At 34.1% G+C, this 19,415-nt stretch overlaps 1 protein-coding gene across 6 annotated transcripts in view; it reads right to left on the reverse strand.

Moving 5' to 3' along the window:
- Positions 1-1,072: 1,072 nt before the first annotated feature.
- Positions 1,073-19,415, reverse strand: part of LOC110456625 — a 28,176-nt gene continuing 9,833 nt past the window's right edge. The window contains exons 1-4 of one of the 6 annotated variants that reach the window (XM_021507504.1): positions 12,706-12,800; positions 10,129-10,317; positions 2,072-2,191; positions 1,073-1,158 (exon numbers count right to left, since the gene is read on the reverse strand). In XM_021507504.1, the coding sequence (XP_021363179.1) occupies positions 1,080-1,158; positions 2,072-2,191; positions 10,129-10,301 (372 nt within the window). In that variant the 5' untranslated portion in view covers positions 10,302-10,317; positions 12,706-12,800 and the 3' untranslated portion in view covers positions 1,073-1,079. Of the gene's footprint in view, positions 1,159-2,071; positions 2,192-10,128; positions 10,334-12,705; positions 12,801-19,415 lie in introns of those variants that run through there. The other 5 variants (XM_021507497.1, XM_021507478.1, XM_021507488.1 and 2 more) reach the window with 5 other exon arrangements.

Genomic DNA, 19,415 nt, shown 5'->3' on the forward strand with positions numbered 1-19,415 from the left:
TATTGATAGCCTGTTGACCNTTCATATTTAGAGCCTGCTGACATGTTTCACACACATTTACACCATACTGATGTGTTTCATTCATATTGATAGCCTGCTGACATGTTTCACACATATTAACACCGTATCGATGTGTTTAATACATATTGAGAGCCTGTTGACATGTTTCAAACATATTTAAACAATTTTGATGTAATTAATACATATTGAGAGCCTATTGACATGTTTCACACACATTTACACCATGCTGATGTGTTTAATAGATATTGGGAGCCTGATGACATGTTTCAAGCGCATTTACACCATGCTGATGAGTTTAATACATATTGAGAGCCTGCTGACATGTTTAATACACATTTACACCATGCCTTCCCTTAAAATGTGATGAGGTATTTAACTCACACTTTCATCAGAATGACGTGTTTTAGTAATATGCTGAAGGGTTTCACACACCATGAAATAATCAAATTTAAATTGCAGCACAGTATCTGTGTTGCAGTGTATTTTTAACGACGCCATTGAGTATCCACCTTACATTTGAGTATGCTACAATGCATCTACTTTATTCCTTATCTTGGATGACGTCATCGAGTATTAGACTACGTTATCTATTACATTCATACTTGAAAAACCTTGATTGAATCAAATTCGTATGTGCAAAACTCATTTATCAATTAAAAACGTTCAATCATAAATCTAACTTACATGCGTTTAATTCATAAATCAATCTTATTTGATTTGAGACTGGTTTCACAACCCACAGTGTGATAGATAACGTACTCTACTGTGATCCATTTTCTCGATATTGTCGTAGAAAATACGCTCATCGGTAGATAACGAACTCCGATGTAGATTGAAAACTCAATAGCGTCGTTAAAAATACGCCGTAAGGTAGAAGATATGGTCTAATATGAGCGTAAGATCTCAATGACATCATTAAAACTAAGGTAGATAAACTACACCGCTTTCAGCCTAAAATCTGAATGACATCTTTTTATTCTCCCGTGACATCATCATATTTATTACGTTTGCTTGCCAAAATATAGCTTTGCTTATTCTCAAACGTGACTAGTACTGACTTACCTTGGGTCGAACGAGTGCACTTCACAGCCATCTTTGGTTGCCATTTCGTCGTCAAAAGTAAAGTCATGTGCAATCCTTAAACCAAATTATTTACATAATTCATTATTAAGACATTGTTTAAAAGATAAAATGCCAGTTACATTTATTCTTATTAATTTATTTAGTTTTTTTACATTCATTGTTTTATATAGATTCTCATACATTAATTGCCTTAAATGGTCTGAAAATCCACTGCCATTTTTTTCATACTTATTATTACTTATAGTTTTAATGCATGCATATAGTGTGATTGGTTTTGATGCATGTACTTTTTTTATATATATACAACCACTGTTTTGTTATGTGTCAAAACAAGACAGGTTAGAGAAAATGAACATGCTATAGTTAAGTAATTAGGATATATCTAATCATTTTTTGTTGTTAAGTCAACTCTGACACACGTTTTTCAAGTTATATTTATCACTCTGTTGGTACGAAGATATCCAAAACTGTTCACGCCCGGTCGGAGAATCGAATACTGGCCCTCATGATTAAAAGCGAGTGCGTTATCCACTTCACTACCTAACCAACCGGCTTGGATATTAACCCGGATGGTCGAGTATTTTAACATTAGATTAATAGAAGAAATCTTATACGTTTTTCGTAAAACATGGCAAGTTTTAAAAAAATAAAATGTTATGTTTTATATCAGTTAATTGTGTTATGTATTATACCACAACAGAGACCGAGCTTTGTTACAGCATATCACCCACGTATTATATTTTCTCGTATCTCCTCAACTGAAAACGTCAATATTTATTAGTTAAGAATTCTTTGCAGAAAGGGAATCATTTTCATTGCTTCGAATAAAGGCGACATATGTTTTTATAGCATCCTCTATAACCGAATGTGACGTCACGCTATAGATGTGATTTGGTACTTTTACTATCAATTTACAGAGCATTCAATATAAACAGTATCAGGATGACTAAAGGTTAACATTGCTTACCCAAAGGAATATACCAAACACGGTTTACCGGGTTTATATTTCCCGTCATAGCAGACTTTATAATTACTTCGGCTGCTTATGTTCTTGCAGGAGTAATCTACGGGTCTCTTCTTGTATTCCCTGGAATGATGTAATAAGAGCGATGTACTGGTCTGTTCCTCCATTCAGAGATGTAATGTATGCCCCTTCATTCTTTTTATATAATGACACAGCAAGTGTTGATGAATACGGGTTGGGTACAGGGGTGTTTTCCCAATAATGCTTTGCAGCAACATGACAGTTTTCATGGTAGCAAAAATCCCCACCTACTTCCATCAAATATCTTTGTCCGCCATTTCTGTCTATATAATAACCTTTTATCTTTGTCCGCCATTTCTGTTTATATAATAACCTTTTTAAGTCATTCAGGTAAAGGATAAGGTTAAAACCCAGAAAAAGTTTCCTGACAGAAAGAAGACGATTACAAAACAATTAATGGGTAGAAAAGAAACAAATCATTCCTTATTTCTGAGATAAGGCTTCAATGTTACATAACACATAAACAGGGTGACATAATAGTAATAGCAGATTGAGTATATGAGTAATGTGAGAAGAAATGGAAGCAACACTAATTAACAAGGTATTCTGTTTAGAATATATATTACCATGCTCCATTTTCGTCCATTCTCTTTTATCACAGTTTTAGAAGATGACATTTTTCTATAGAAAAGTAGCACATTGGTGTCCAGGAGTGTTTCAAAGAAAACTGAGCAACTGTGTCTTCAGTCATACTTATGGTAAAGCAAGAAGATATTAACCCCGATTATGCATTGTGGGTGATACAGGAATGAATTCATTATATATAGTTTATACTAATATAGGACAAAATCATTTATCCCATACGTCAGAGGCAGTTGTATTGGTTCAAAGGTTGTTACACTATTATCCATCAATAGTATATTTAACATCATAATACACTCGTTGGAGATACAAAATACTTTTCAAATGTCTTGACAATGAATTGAAGCAGACCACAAAAACGATTAATTTTGAATTCTGATTCAATCTGTTACAATGTATACGTATGCAAATGCATAAACAACGTGTCAGATATACACTCTCACAAATAATACACAATGGACATAGATGGACATGGCCGAAGCGAGTGGACGGACAATGGCGATCTCTCGTACAATAATGTAACCCTACCTCTACTTGACTCATCATGATCTACTTGGTTGCCTCTACATATTAATGGATACAACTGGTCAAACTACTCCACATTCATCGTAATTTTGAAGATGGATATTCTTCATTCTTCGTTCTCTACATGTGATTAGCGGTCACCGTAGTCCAGTGAGTAGTCGCCATGTTTCGTTAAAATATATACATGTATACATGTACACGTCGTCCACTGATTCATCTATAGTCGTTTGTCTACTCATAAACTGTTATTATACAACATGAATAAATCTATCCAGAAAAGTATTAACACTATTAACTCTATAACCGATCCAGGTGTAATTAATGAAGTGGTCACCCAACTCCTGAACAATGACCTTCTCAAGGACACACTTATTTCGAAACTGGGTATCACAGATCTCAGAAACCAAATTACTTCCTTGGAAAATAGACTTGATGATAGTGAACAATATTCCAGAAGGAATTGTCTTAAGTTTAGAGGGGTTCCTGAAGAAAGTGGTGAAAATACTGACTCTCTAATCATCAATGTTTGTAATACGGAGCTCGGTGTCATGGTAACTGAAAGTGATATCAGCCGCTCCCACAGGGTGGGGCCTAAGTCTGATAAGTACCCACGGGACATTATTGTTAGGTTCCTATCATACAGAGTGCGTGCTTCAGTTTACGAGACCAGGTTCTCGCTTTTCACTAAAGCCAGTGACTCTAATACTGAGTCAAGTCCATCAGTTCCTCAACGCCCATACAAGCTGTTTGTTAACGAGGCCCTGACGAAACAGCGTGCTGAAGTGTTTGCTAAGGCAAGATTCCTTAAACAGTCTGGTCTTATCACTGGGACCTGGACCAATGACGGCAGGATAATCATAAGACATAAAAGTGGTGACAAAGCTCAGGTTATCAGGCTCAGTGAGCTATCATCTTACCCTGACCCCCCTCCCATCAAAGTCCAACGTCGTGACTCGAGGATTCGAACACTGGAAACCCAAGCCCCTGGACAGCGACGTTACATCCAACCAAGTGCTCATGCACGTGATAAACGAGTACCCGTCCTTCAAACATCCAACTCATTCACCTCCTTACCTCAGGAATGATGGTTCAGAAGAAACTTCATATCCTCCGGCAGTTTCCTAGTGACTTATTTTGTATATATATATATTCTTAATGTATTCCGTATTACATATATATTATATATATAATAACCACCTAATGATATCATTCCATCTTTGTTAAGTTTTACTCACTATTAATATCACTATCTTTTCCTTGTATGCAAATTATAATTATTCATGACGATAACCTGGATAATACACAATATAAGTACATTTACATAAACTTGGTAGCCATGTATTGACACTTTAACTGAAATTTTGTGTGAAAATAGATAATCAAACCCAACAACCTTATTGTAGAACTGCCATGTCTATAAATGCAGCAAGGAACATGTACATGTGTGCACCATGTGCTTAAAAGTGCATTCAGTTATTAAAATTATAACAAAATTCTATCTGATATGTGGAAAACTATAATGTTAGGTATACATGTATACTGTATACTGTTTTGGATACATTCTTATTAAACTTATGTCCTAGTTACAGGCAATGTTTACATGTATTATTCTAACCGACTCATGTGTATGTCATCCTGATGCTGTCAAGTCATTCACATTGTGTAACTTGACTTTAGTATAAATTATTATTTACACAATTGATGCATTCTAACTGGAGATGTACTTGTATTTATAGCAGAATCGTGTATGTATATGTACTCATACACCACGTATGTATAACTTATACCATGTGCATCAATTAATTACGTGGCTATATTTATCTATAGAATATAATAAATGTATTACCACTTGGAATACATGCATATGTGTATTATATCTACACGGTGAATACTATATATATACATATACTACCAATATAATAAAACGTACAATATAATGTATATATAGTATATCCCTTGAAAAACGAACAAATTCATCAGCCATAAATTACTCATCTCAATCTTTTATTTACAAATATTTGTACATTGTATGTCTTCGTTGATGACCTAGATCAATCTATATATATACAACGACCGATACATTTATTTTCACTGCATCATTGTCCAAAAACTGCAATAATGTCACATTACACTATAAACTTGAATCAATGTTTACAACCCATGTGTGACCTACATGTATACAGTTGCCCCCGGCAATGTATTTATAGCAACACACATTAATAATGTATATCTTGGTTCAAATTCTTCATGTAAAGTTAATGCTGTGTGGTTATTCCTAAACTTACCTATGCATATCTATCGTAAAATCTTATCTTGTGAATAATATAATCCCCAATTCAGTTTTCCATTTATCACTACGTGTATAGTCACGTCGTCGTCTCTCACGTGCATGACTCATTGGGTCTCAATTATAAAGACTTTCCATTTCTCCCAGTAAACCCACTTGCGAATTTTATTACTGTGTTTAAAGCACCAAATATCTCATGTCTGTCATAATCGACAAGTATAACTAAATAAAGGCAACCTGATTCACAGGGACCTGATTGACTTGCACATTTTTGTCAAATATTTCAAAAAATACAATAATCTGCAGCTTTTTTCCTATCGGACGAAACATAAACTTATATTACATATTTGATATCCTCTCTTTGAAACTGGGTAGTAGATTTATTGGCTGTATCCTTTTATTTCATTTTTTTCAAGTAATCGGTGAGTATGTTTACCAGGCGCGTGCTCACTATTTATATCTAAATTTTCAAGTCCCTGTGTGTTCAAGCGTCCCAGGCACCTATAGATAGATTGTGATGCATCCGTTTCCTGCTTTGTAAACCAAGTGTTTTGATGAAAACTGTGTGTGTGTGTGTGTGTGTGTAGTTATTGTGTTGTGCTTGTCCCATATTTATTATACAGCCATGCTCAACTGGAATCGATGTATTGCGTTAAGAAAACTATTCAGCAGCTGGAAGATCAACAGAACCTACCAAGTCATCATCTTATTAATCGACAATGGGTAATTATAAGGTAAAATTTGTATGGTCTAAATCTGATCTCTGGCTGTTTTTTAGGTTATTCAAAGCGCATTTTCTAAATCTACATCTTGGCTCTCACTTCATTAGTATAATACTTGATAACAGATCTGTATATTTTGATAACATACGGGGCCAGTACAAAATATAAACTTGGTTCATTTGAATGTAAGGTCTCTCAGAAACAAGACAGCCTTGGTAGAAGCAGAATTTGAGGATAATGATATAGTCTGTATAACAGAATCTCATTTAAACCCTTCAATATCTAACCTTGACATTCAGATGCACTCCTTCAATTCCAATCCTCATAGAAAAGATAGAACTACTGGTCCGGGGGGTGGGGTTATAGTTTATCACAAAGATACTATTGTTATGAATAGGCGAATGGACCTAGAAAAGGATGATGTTGAACTTATATGGTTAGAAGTATTAGTTAATAATCATATATTTCTTCTTGGATGTTTATACAGACCAGAAAGTAATGTTGAATACTGGAATAAATTAGATAATACGTTGACCAGAGCTACAGATACTTCACTGGATGTGGTACTGACAGGTGATATCAATATTGATATGTTAAATCATCCGTTGAATGATCACTTATCAAGACTCCTTATCAAACATAATTTACTTAGTCTTATTAATGAACCCACAAGAATAACACCTGACAGTGCCACATCCATTGATATTATCTTTACTAATAACCAAAACATAGTTAAAAATACTCATGTATCTCCACCATTTTGCAGTGATCACTCCTCAGTACATGCTTCAATTTCTTATTCTGTATTTAAAAAAGTAAGCTATAAAAAAACTATTTTAAAATATGATGAAGCAGACTTTGATAGAATGAACAATGTCTTATTTGATATTGATTGGTTGAATTTGTCTTCAGATCAGGATTCTAATACTTATAATAGCACTATAGTCAATGCAATCACGGAGCAGGTCAATAGATTCATTCCTACAAAAGTAATAACTGTGCGCCCAAATGATAAACCATGGATGAATAATACAATTAGATTGAAAATGAGACAACGAAATAGAATTCACCGAAAAGCTAAACTAACAAATAATCCCCATTATTGGGAACAATTTAGAACCTTACGAAATGAAACTATTGACCTTATCCGTGAGGCAAAAGCAAACTTTATAAAAAATCTTGAAAAGTCACTAAATGAAAATGTGGTTACTCCAGACAAATGGTGGAAGATAGCTAAATCTATTACCAATTTTTCTAATAAGTCATCTTCTATTCCACCACTTGAATCCAACGGCCAAATAATCCATCATCCAACTGAAAAAGCAGAGCTTCTTAACAATCACTTCACTAATATTTCTACATCAACACCTGACCTTGAATTACCCCAAACAGCACAACCCAATGCCCCCTATTCACTATCAAACATTCATATCACTGAACAAGATGTTTCCGATCAAATTAATATACTCAACACTAATAAACCCCCAGGCTCTGATGGTGTTATTCCTAAAATTGTGAAAAAGCTTCATGCTTCTCTTAAATTACCTCTTATGTTATTATTCAATAAGACACTAGAGTCTGGTATAATACCTTTTAGTTGGAAACAAACAAATGTTAATGCTATTTATAAAGGAAATGGCTCATCTAATGATGTGTTAAATTACCGACCAATTTCAATTACATCATGCTTCAGTAAAATAATGGAAAAAATTGTTTTTAAATATCTATACAACTTTTTGATTGAGAATGATATTATTACTAAGCATCAGTCTGGCTTTATACCTGGTGATTCTACTGTCAATCAGCTTTTGTTTATTTATAATGAAATTGCAAGCAATATGGATAAAGGAAAGGAGCTTAGATTTGTTTTTTGTGATATCAGTAAAGCCTTCGACAGAGTATGGCACAAAGGTCTTTTATTTAAATTGAAATTATATGGTATAAATGGAAATCTACTTTTGTGGTTTGAAAATTATCTGTCTAACAGAATGCAAAGAGTAAATACTGAAGGTTATTTTTCACAATTTAAGAATGTAAATGCAGGGGTACCTCAAGGATCTGTCCTCGGACCACTATTATTTCTTCTCTACATCAATGATATCACTACTAATGTTTCCACCAATATCAAACTTTTTGCTGATGACACTTCTCTGTATGTAATTATAGATGATAACCCAGCACAGGCCGCACAATCTCTCAACACTGATCTTACTAACATAGGTGAATGGGCAACAACTTGGGACATTAAATTCAATCCAAGTAAAACAAAATCACTCATATTTTCTAGAAAACAAGACACCCATCACATCCCACTATTTTTCCAAAATAGCCAAATCATAGACACATCATCACATCAACACTTAGGACTTACACTTCAAGATGATGCAACATGGAAACAGCACATACAGAATATATACAAAAAAGCTTACAATAGACTTAATATTCTTCGCCATGTCAAAACTAAAGTCAATAGAAAATCATTAATTAAAATATATATGGGATTTATTAGGCCAATTTTGGAATATGCAGATATTATTTGGGATAATTGTACACAACAGGCAAAAGATATTCTTGAATCTGTACAATTAGAAGCAGCTAGGATAATAACAGGTCTTCGTTCTGGGGTATCACATGACAAACTATACAATGAACTAGGTTGGGAAACACTATCTGTAAGACGAAATAAACACAAACATGTAATGATGTACAAAATTATGCATTGGCAGACACCTCAATACTTACAAAATGTTTTAAATCCCTTTATTAATAATCAAAATGATAACCCCTACCCTCTCAGACAAACTAGGCTTTTCAACCCACCGTTATGTAGAACTAATAACTATTTTGACAGTTTTTTCCCTCAAATGTGCCGCACAATTAACATTGCAAATTCTGATCTTCTTAATTCTCCCTCTCCTGCAGCATTAAAAAAATATTTGAATAAAGATATTATTTCTGATAGTGAATCTGTTTCAATTTTCAAAACAGAAGGTAACCGAAGAGCAAGTATTATTCTATGTCGACTTCGAAACTCTTGCAGTAATTTAAATTATGATTTACACCATGACCATCTTACTAATAGTCCTGCTTGTACCTGCTCTGCTGAACATGAAACAGTATCTCATTACTTTTTGGAATGTCCTATTTTTAATAATCAAAGAACAACTTTGTTCACTTCTCTTAATAGTTATGGAAACCACAACCACATTGATAAAAACATTCTTCTCCAGGGCTGTCCTGATTGTGATGGGCTTACAAATAGAAGAATACTTGATGATGTGCATATTTTTATTGGAAAATCCCGTCGTTTTAATTTTTATATGACTTAAAGCCATGATGGTATACAAAAATATACTATATATTCTATATTTCATCCAGGAGATTCTAGTTGAGCATGACTACTGTCTATTGCGTGTACTTATCATGACATTGTAAATAATTACACTTTATATGTATTAAATGAATTTATTATTTTTAATTGTAACAGTTGTTGGTAGCAGTGACCTGTGCAATATATGCACATGGACTTTTGGTCTAAGCCTGCCAATATCTGTCTATGATAGTGTATATATATGCTGAAATAAATGTATTTGTACATGTACTTGTATGTGTGTGTAAGTGTGTGTGTGAGATGTTTCCTTCATGAGTTACTTCCCCTTAGCCTTGTGTTATTATGAATTATTTTGTGTTATTTTTTTCATTTGCAACATGTCTAAAATATTATGTCTCCTTGTTTATTCAACTTTGGCCATTTGACGGAGAGAATTTATATAGGCTTTGCCTGTTATTCAATCCAATTGATTATGACATCTTGTCAATAAAATTTGATGAAATGAAATGAAATGAAATGAAAATGGACATACAGTTCCAGAAAAGACGCCGCTTTCCACCAGTCTGTCTTGGTAACTGTCTCATTGAATTTGTAGGTTGGGCGTGTGTCTTGCCAATCACTTAATTGGACCGGTATGATTGGTATATTCTTCGGCTGTTTCCCCGTAGGATCAGCTATCACCGTTGTTGTGGAATTACGTGCCATGTGTTGTCCATACTGACTACCTTTCAAAATGTCTAATGGTATTATAAAACGTAGTTTAGAGAAAATCATTATGTAAAATAAGATAATAAATAAATCAAACAAGTGGGTGGATGGATTTCCTTAGAATAAGTCAATTACATAGCTTTCAACCGACAACCTGATACCTATAATGATCTCAGAGATGAACACTTTACTATGATTGTGTATACAATGTATATTCTACATTTGATGTAAGCACAAGATAAGGCATGATTCATGTACAATCTCTACAAGGAGGAAATAAAGAAAGTCTGTCTGTCTATGTTATAATTAATTCATAGGTGATGTAAAAACCTATTACATATATGTTTAATGTGAATACATTTTCCTACTATTCCTATATTTTAAAAAATATGTTAACAACTTTTTCGATAGTATATTTGTGTGCGACATTTTTTTGTTTGGTCCAAATGACCTGAGCTTCATTAAATTCCCAAAACATATTTTCTAAATCTTCTACATTATTTTATTTTATGTACCGCATATGTTAAACGTGTCATAAATTGTTATGCCGATCTTTTACAAATACTTATTTACTGGTAGAATTTGATTTTGAATTTTATACTGTAACTTTAGTAGTCTTAAAGGGTAATGAATAAATTGAATTCCAATTCAAATATTGAAAGATAGGATTTGTGTTCCATTTATNGACATCACATAATGTATACATTTACATCACACCACAACGACATAAAACTATTACGAAGCTATATTTATAAATCCGTATTCTAGACATCACATAATGTATACATTTACATCACACCACAACGACATAAAACTATAACAAAGTTATATTTATAAATTCGTATTCTAGACATCACATAATGTATACATTTACATCACACCACAACGACATAAAACTATTACGAAGCTATATTTATAAATCCGTATTCTAGACATCACATAATGTATACATTTACATCACACCACAACGACATAAAACTATAACAAAGTTATATTTATAAATTCGTATTCTAGACATCACATAATGTATACATTTACATCACACCACAACGACATAAAACTATTACAAAGCTTTATTTATAAATCCGTATTCTGACTTAATGATAATTTTGATCTACATTGTTATTCTTAAAAGTAGAATTGAATTGAACTTAGTATAAACATTATATAGATATATGTTGTGTATAAGTCAACTATTTTTTAATCTCATGATATGGAATATGTATAAACATGTATCTATAGTATACAAGTAAATCCATTTGAAATAAACTTGTGTATTATAAGTACGTGTTTTGGGGGGATTGTCTACCCCTGATGGCGAAGGTGGTTGTACTCAAGACTCTACATATTTTGAAGTCATACAGCCTATGATTCGAAAACTTCTGCTACTTCTGTGAATGGGTGAGGGCCTAAATGTGTTTGTAACAAGATAAACTGTGAAATCGACCCAAAAACATTGAATATGACCCATAAAACAGTTTATTGATATGAACCAAAATGTACTCACGATATCACTGTGTGGGATATATATGCTATGCAGAACATTAAGAATAGAGATATCGGTGGTAACATGCCTAACGATGAAGAGCCCAGCATGACATCCACGCAGATAGACAGAAGTATCTATGATCAACTCAAAGACTCTGTTGGATCTTAAGACAAGGAAACGTGTAAAAAACAATTAAACAGTATTTATTCAGGCAATATCGACAGTCTCGTCCATGTCCGTCAATCGCTATATGACTTGTTCCTCCTAAGGCTACCCGGTACACCCCAGGGTATACTGATCAGACGTAATAATGGCGGGATTTCTGCAGCTTTGGACAAATACCTAGAGGGAATTTACACGCTTTTCCAATATGTTGATGGAGGAGCTAACACTAATGAAGTCAAATATCTGTTGAGAACAAAAGATATAGGAAATTCGACAATAGATATGCACTCGTCAATAAATAATCATGACGAGTCGATCCTACTCGGTGATCATACCTCGATATAACAGGTCTACACATAGGTAGAGGGCACGTCTATCATTTATTGTTTTAATAGATAAGACTAGAAAGGTGAGGAACTCAGCCCCTACCAGCGGCTGGCAAAATTGAGGTAATTTTGTTTGAAGTGTCACAGAAATTTCATCCGCTAAAATCCTTCCCACAGCGTAGTCTCGATCGAAAGTAGGGACATCAATCTTTAAATAACACCCATTATATATCTTCCAAACTGTGTAGTTACTTCGTAAGCAGTTTCGAAGCTTGCCAATATTACCGATTTGTGTTACCTCGGACACGATCCGGAACATTTTTTCGAAACAAATTCTTCATTCGGTACACAGAATAGCGGACGACGTAACATTAATAAACCATGGTATACTCAAAGATTAGGTCAAAACAAACTTGCTTACTTGTTTTACGCACCACTGAATTTCTCCTCTCGTGTCCCTCAAGTATTTTCTCCGCAAGATTTCACATTCAGCCGTCCTTCGTCCACCATGTTGGAGAATTTTATAATATGTAACACGCAAGCTGATTGGTCGAGCTATTTTCGTCTATTTTTAACCGGACGTTCGGAACATTTCGGAAGTTTACATGTTGTGATGCAGATATGACGAGAGGACTTCCGGATTTAATTTGTAAATTAACAGACGCTGAAACATTTTGACAAAATCGACTCAGCAGTTTTTCAGTGGAAGAAATAAGTAATTTAGCATAATCTAAATGACATCAATGACACTAATCTGATGAAGACCAGGTAACTGAAGCTACATGTAGACATGTATTCTCTAACTTCACCTGGGAACATGCCTGTATAGGTGTTATATCTACACATACTACAGTAGTATGTGTAGGTATAACACCTATACAGGTGTGTTCTCAGGTAAAGTTAGAGATGTATGTGTAGATATAACACCTGCCCAGGTGTGTTCTCAGGTAAAGTTAGAGATGTATGTGTAGATATAACACCTGCCCAGGTGTGTTCTCAGGTAAAGTTAGAGATGTATGTGTGGATATAACACCTGCCCAGGTGTGTTCTCAGGTAAAGTTAGAGATGTATGTGTAGATATAACACCTGCCCAGGTGTGTTCTCAGGTAAAGTTAGAGATGTATGTGTGGATATAACACCTGCCCAGATGTGTTCTCAGGTAAAGTTAGAGATGTATGTGTAGATATAACACCTGCCCAGGTGTGTTCTCAGGTAAAGTTAGAGATGTATGTGTGGATATAACACCTGCCCAGGTGTGTTCTCAGGTAAAGTTAGAGATGTATGTGTGGATATAACACCTGCCCAGGTGTGTTCTCAGGTAAAGTTAGAGATGTATGTGTGGATATAACACCTGCCCAGGTGTGTTCTCAGGTAAAGTTAGAGATGTATGTGTGGATATAACACCTGCCCAGGTGTGTTCTCAGGTAAAGTTAGAGATGTATGTGTAGATATAACACCTGCCCAGGTGTGTTCTCAGGTAAAGTTAGAGAATTACAGAATGTATGTGGATCATTTCTGTTAATACTATATAGTGGGTAATTGATGATGTGGTGTTGCTCACAAACAAGAGTTCTGACAGTGATCTTTATTAGAAACAAATTACAAGGAATCCAAACTTTTTGTGTTGGAAAGTACCGTTAGTCTGTTACAAATCATGCAGTCTTTGTCTGTTAGTCTGTTACAAATCATGCAGTCTTTGTCTGTTAGTCTGTTACAAATAATGCAGTCTTTGTTAAAATCGAACACACGTCCAATATCAGTGATGTAGAATTTTAAATATTACAAAATAAATGGCAATTGTGGGACCATTATGTGTTGAAAATCAACTGACTGAGTTTATCATACACAAGCATAAACATAAGTTAACTGACATGAAAGTTCTGACACATTATTTGAATAATATAATTAGCCTAGGAATTATTCATTTTTGTTGAAATTGTCAAGATGTGCATAAAATGAAATATTGTTTCTTTCCCCTTTAATTTATCCACCCACCAAAATAACACCTACCCAAAATATTTTGTTGGCATAAAAAGGTACTTATACTTTGTGATTGTGTTAAATTTAAATAATATTTTATTTGGATTTTTTTTCTTTAAATATTAAAATAAATAATTCACCTGCCTACCCGTGCTGATATGACTTGGGTCGGAAAACGGAAAACAAATAATAATATAATGTTGGCTTGAGTGAATTGTTTATGATGTGTATGTGGTTCCATTCTTATTCAGTAATTACTGAATGTGTGCCAAATGAATACCCTATTCAAAGGTGGTGGGCACGTCTATCAAAAATACACTTGAATAGATAAAACTTGTCTTATCTATTAAAAAAAAAATGATAGACGTGCCCTCTACCATCAAGTGATGACAAGTTACATGATGCAGGATATTACAATGTTAAATTGCAGACTGCTTTTGTTATCATTTATCCTAAAATTCCTTCTAAAGGAATAACTATGATAGATAAAATAGCTGTTGCATTACATTGTGCATCAGATGTAATTTTCAGTGTCATGGTAAATAACTGAAATATATGTATAATTCTTAATCTTGTATTTAGAATGTTTACTAATTGACTAATACACCTTTTTACGGATCTTTTGTTTTAATTGACAGAATTATTTCAGATCATATTATATGTGTTATAGTTTTTAATGCATTAGCATTAGAATAAAGCCTTGTAATTTAACAGCTATTTTATTTTTATCATTCCATAATATTTTACTTACCATGTGACAATTGCCATTTTAGCAAGAATGTACAAATTTTATGTTTTTTCTGTGTTTTTTCTCGTCTTCAAAATCTTGCGCCGAAATCCGATATTATATCCGGAAGTCCTCTGGTTATATCGGCATCACAGCATGTAAACCTCCGAAATGTTCCGAACGGCCGGTTAAAAATAGACGAAAATAGCACGACAAATCAGCTTGCGTGTTTCATATTATAAAATTCTCCAAGATGGTGGACGAAGGACGGCTGAATGTGAAATCTTGCGGAGAAAATACTTGAGGGAAATTTAGTGGTGCGTAAAACAAGTAAGCAAGTTTGTTTTGACCTTATCTTTGAGTATACCATGGTTTATTAATGTTACGTCGTCCGCTATTCTGTGTACCTAATGAAGAATTTGTTTCGAAAATATGTTCCGGATCGTGACCGAGGTAACAAAAATCGGTGATTTTGACAAGCTTCAAAACTGCTTACGAAATAACTACACTGTTTTGAAGATATATAATGGGTGTTATTTAAAGATTGATGTCCCTACTTTCGATCGAGACTACGCTGTGGGAAGGATTTTAGCGGATGAAATGCTCACTATGGATACGCGAAGGTAGACCATGTGGAATGGTGTTCGAGTCGTACCGACAATATAAAAATCAAAAACGCGTTTTTAGAAAGGAACTCTATAATGCGAAACAGGAGCATGAGCAAAAACAATTACAGGAACTACAAGTAGATGCAGAGGTGGATGCAGGAACTTTCTACAGGGCGGTCCGGGCTCGAAAAATCAAAGGGTACGAAACATCAGAGCTAAGGATCGATGGCACGATATCCCGCGACCCGGATGTAAACCGACATGCATGGACAGACCACTATAGTAAACTTGCGAGTGTTTCAATAAAGCCTCATTATCATACTGCGCACAAACATCGAAAGAGATACTGTTGTATGTAGAATATGTCAAAAACAGTCTGACAATATTACTTAACATTTTCTTATCCAGTGTCCATCACTATTCAAAAGTCGCGATACACTCTTAGACCTTTTAGTCAATATTTTAGACGTATCAGATTATGTTAAAGTTGATCACCTGCCAGATGAAAGACAGTGTCAATTTATACTCGAAAGTTCAAACGATATTCAACTGAATCGTGACAAGTGAGCCCTACTGATGATGAATATTGCGGATCTGATACCTATAATGATCCCAGAGATGAACACTTTACTATGATTGTGTATACAATGTATATTCTACATTTGATGTAAGCACAAGATAAGGCATAATTCATGTACAATCTCTACAAGGAGGAAATAAAGAAAGTCTGTCTGTCTATGTTATAATTAATTCATGGGTGATGTAAAAACCTATTACATATATGTTTAATGTGAATACATTTTCCTACTATTCCTATATTTTAAAAAATATGTCTTTTTCGATAGTATATTTGTGTGCGACATTTTTTTGTTTGGTCCAAATGACCTGAGCTTCATTAAATTCCCAAAACATATTTTCTAAATCTTCTACATTATTTTATTTTATGTACCGCATATGTTATGCCGATCTTTTACAAATACTTATTTACTGGTAGAATTTGATTTTGAATTTTATACTGTAACTTTAGTAGTCTTAAAGGGTAATGAATAAATTGAATTCCAATTCAAATATTGAAAGATAGGATTTGTGTTCCATTTATTTTCTGATGTATTGACTATGTTTTTGTGGTTTTGCTCTGTGAGCGTATAATAAAAATTTCCACTGTCTTTTTTTTCACTTTTAAATATAATTTGAGTGTGGAGAGGTAAATAAGGTCTAACAATAGTATTGTTATTCAGATATATATTACATTTTTAATCACAAATGTAATGGATGCTCACAGACTCTGGTAATTTAAGATTTTTTTCGGTGTTACAGAAAACTTGTCTTTGAATTCTTCAAACTTTAGAAATGTTCCATCTCCTTTCATTATGTCCACTACTGTATTTACAGCTTTCTTATGCCAGTCTTGAAAATAAATGATTCCCTATCTTAAAGTTTAAATTGTACCATAAAGGGTAGGTAAGAAGGTCAGTTTTGGTTCTTATTTTATTTAGTTTTAACACTTTTAATCATGTATTTAGGACTTTTTTCCAAAATAAATTTAAGTTTTCAAAAAATACTTCACACGAAATTCTGAAAGACGCTGTATGGGCCATGTTTCATGTTCAAAAATATTTCTCCATTCCCTATCACCTGATGCCAATAGTCTTCTTACCCAAGTAGATTTTTCTATCATTTTAAATCTCCTCTGTAATATTGTTTGATTAGAGTATTCCTTTTTACTTTATCAATAGGTCCTTGCCATAAAAAAAGGACTATTCAATGTTTTGATACAAGTTCTGTCTGTATACGGTCTCATCATAAAGAGATGAATCATTTTTTGAAAGTATCAATGTTTTATAAAAGAGTTATTCTACCTATTAGTGTTAGTATTCTTTATGACCACTGTAGTAATGATTATCTAAATTTTGTATAGCTTTATTACAGTTAATGCTTGTCATTTTATCTTAGTTGACAGAGTAATCATATTCCGAGAAGGTTAAATGTTTTGATCCCGCATTTTAATTTCCATTTACGGTGGGAGACGTCTTTACTGAATTTTTTACTTCCTATCCATATTAATTGTGTTTTGTCACTATTCACCTTAAGACCTGATATTTGTGCAAATAATTCTAACATTTTGAGTGCCTCATTAAACAAACACATAGAAACATTTAATATAAGAGATGTGTAGTCTGCGAGGCATTGTGTTCTATATTCCCTACTTAAAAACCCTTAACTTATTCATTGTTTTTAACTATAATTGCTATTATTTCTGCCACAAGTATAAAAAGATATCGTGAGACTGGGTCGCCCTGACGACAGCCTCGTTCTATCATGAACAATTCTGATACCTACCATTTTGCATACTAGCTGAGGAAGTATCTTTATATAGTGTATTGATCCAATGTCTGATACTCGGTCCAAAATTAAAAAAGACAATTACTGTCTAGAAACTTCAATGATACCGAGTCGAAGGCCTTTTAAAAATTTATTTAAACCAAAAATCCGGGAATGTTATTTTTTCTGTATAATTCATTATGTCGTATATTGATCTCGTTTTCTCTCCAATAAACCTACCATTTAAAAAATCTGATTGCGTATCTGAAATTATAAAAACTAAAATTGTTTTTATTCTGTAAGCTATTTCCTGAGGCTAATTTGTAAATTGAATTTGATAATGTAATAGACCTCCATTTCTTTTTAAAATTGTCTTGTTTTTTCTCCTTTTGGAACACATGTAATAATACCTAGCCTTTGATTTGTGGGAAACGATCCTTTAGTATACCTCTGGTTTAATGATCTCAATATAAACTATTTAATGCCTGGCCAAAACAATTTAAACAAGAGGCTCAGAGGGCCTGTTTCGCTCACCTGGATATCTAAGCAATCATGGCAAAATATTCTCCAAATGAGATCCAAGGGAATATGCCAGACCCCAAGGCCAATCCTTGTAGCATATCTGTATTAGATTTTTCGTGCCCAGCATTTTTATGTATGGTTATGGGGGGGGGATCTCAACTGTTTCCAAGCTGTGACTCAGAAAATAGGTCCCTATGGTTTTGACCAGACCCCAGGGTCTATTCTAATATCATGACTGCATTTGTCTCTTTTTGCCAAGCATTTGTATATATAGTTTTGGGGTGGGGATCTCAACCGTTTCAAAGTTATGACCAAGGGGTTAAGTCTCCAAGGGTGGGGCAAACCATAGGGTCAATTCTAATATCATGATTGCATTCGTCTCTTTATGCCCAACAGTTGTATATATGGTTATAGGGTGGGGATCTTAACCATTTCCAAGCTGTGACTAAGAAATTAGGTCCCTAGGGGTTCGATCAGACCCCAGGGTCTATTCTAATATCATGACTGCATTCGTCTCTTTATGCTAAGCATTTGTATATATAGTTTTTGGGTGGATATCTCAACCGTTTTAAAGTTATGGCCCAGGGACTATGTCTCCAAGGGTGGGGTGAGACCCTAGGGCCATCCTGGAAGCAAATGTGCATTCTTCTAAACCATTACCAAGTAATAAACCTATGTTGGCCCCACCCCTTAGCCCGGGGGCCAGCCACACCATTTGTACAATTTTGAATCCCTGCCTCCCATGAATGCTTCCGACCAAATATGATCGATATCCATGGCATTAGTCTACAGAAGAAGTCGCTTAAAGCAATATAGTCAAATAACCCGTTTTGGCCCTGCCCCTCAGCCACACTATTTGTACAGTTTTGAATCCCTGCCTCCCATGAATGCTTTTGATTAAATATGATTGATAGCCAGTGCATAGTTCTACAGAAGAAGTCGTTTGTAGCAATATAGGCAAAATGCCCCCTT

This window comes from Mizuhopecten yessoensis, unplaced genomic scaffold (assembly GCF_002113885.1).
Source record: "Mizuhopecten yessoensis strain PY_sf001 unplaced genomic scaffold, ASM211388v2 scaffold1027, whole genome shotgun sequence".
Lineage (NCBI taxonomy): Eukaryota > Metazoa > Mollusca > Bivalvia > Pectinida > Pectinidae > Mizuhopecten > Mizuhopecten yessoensis.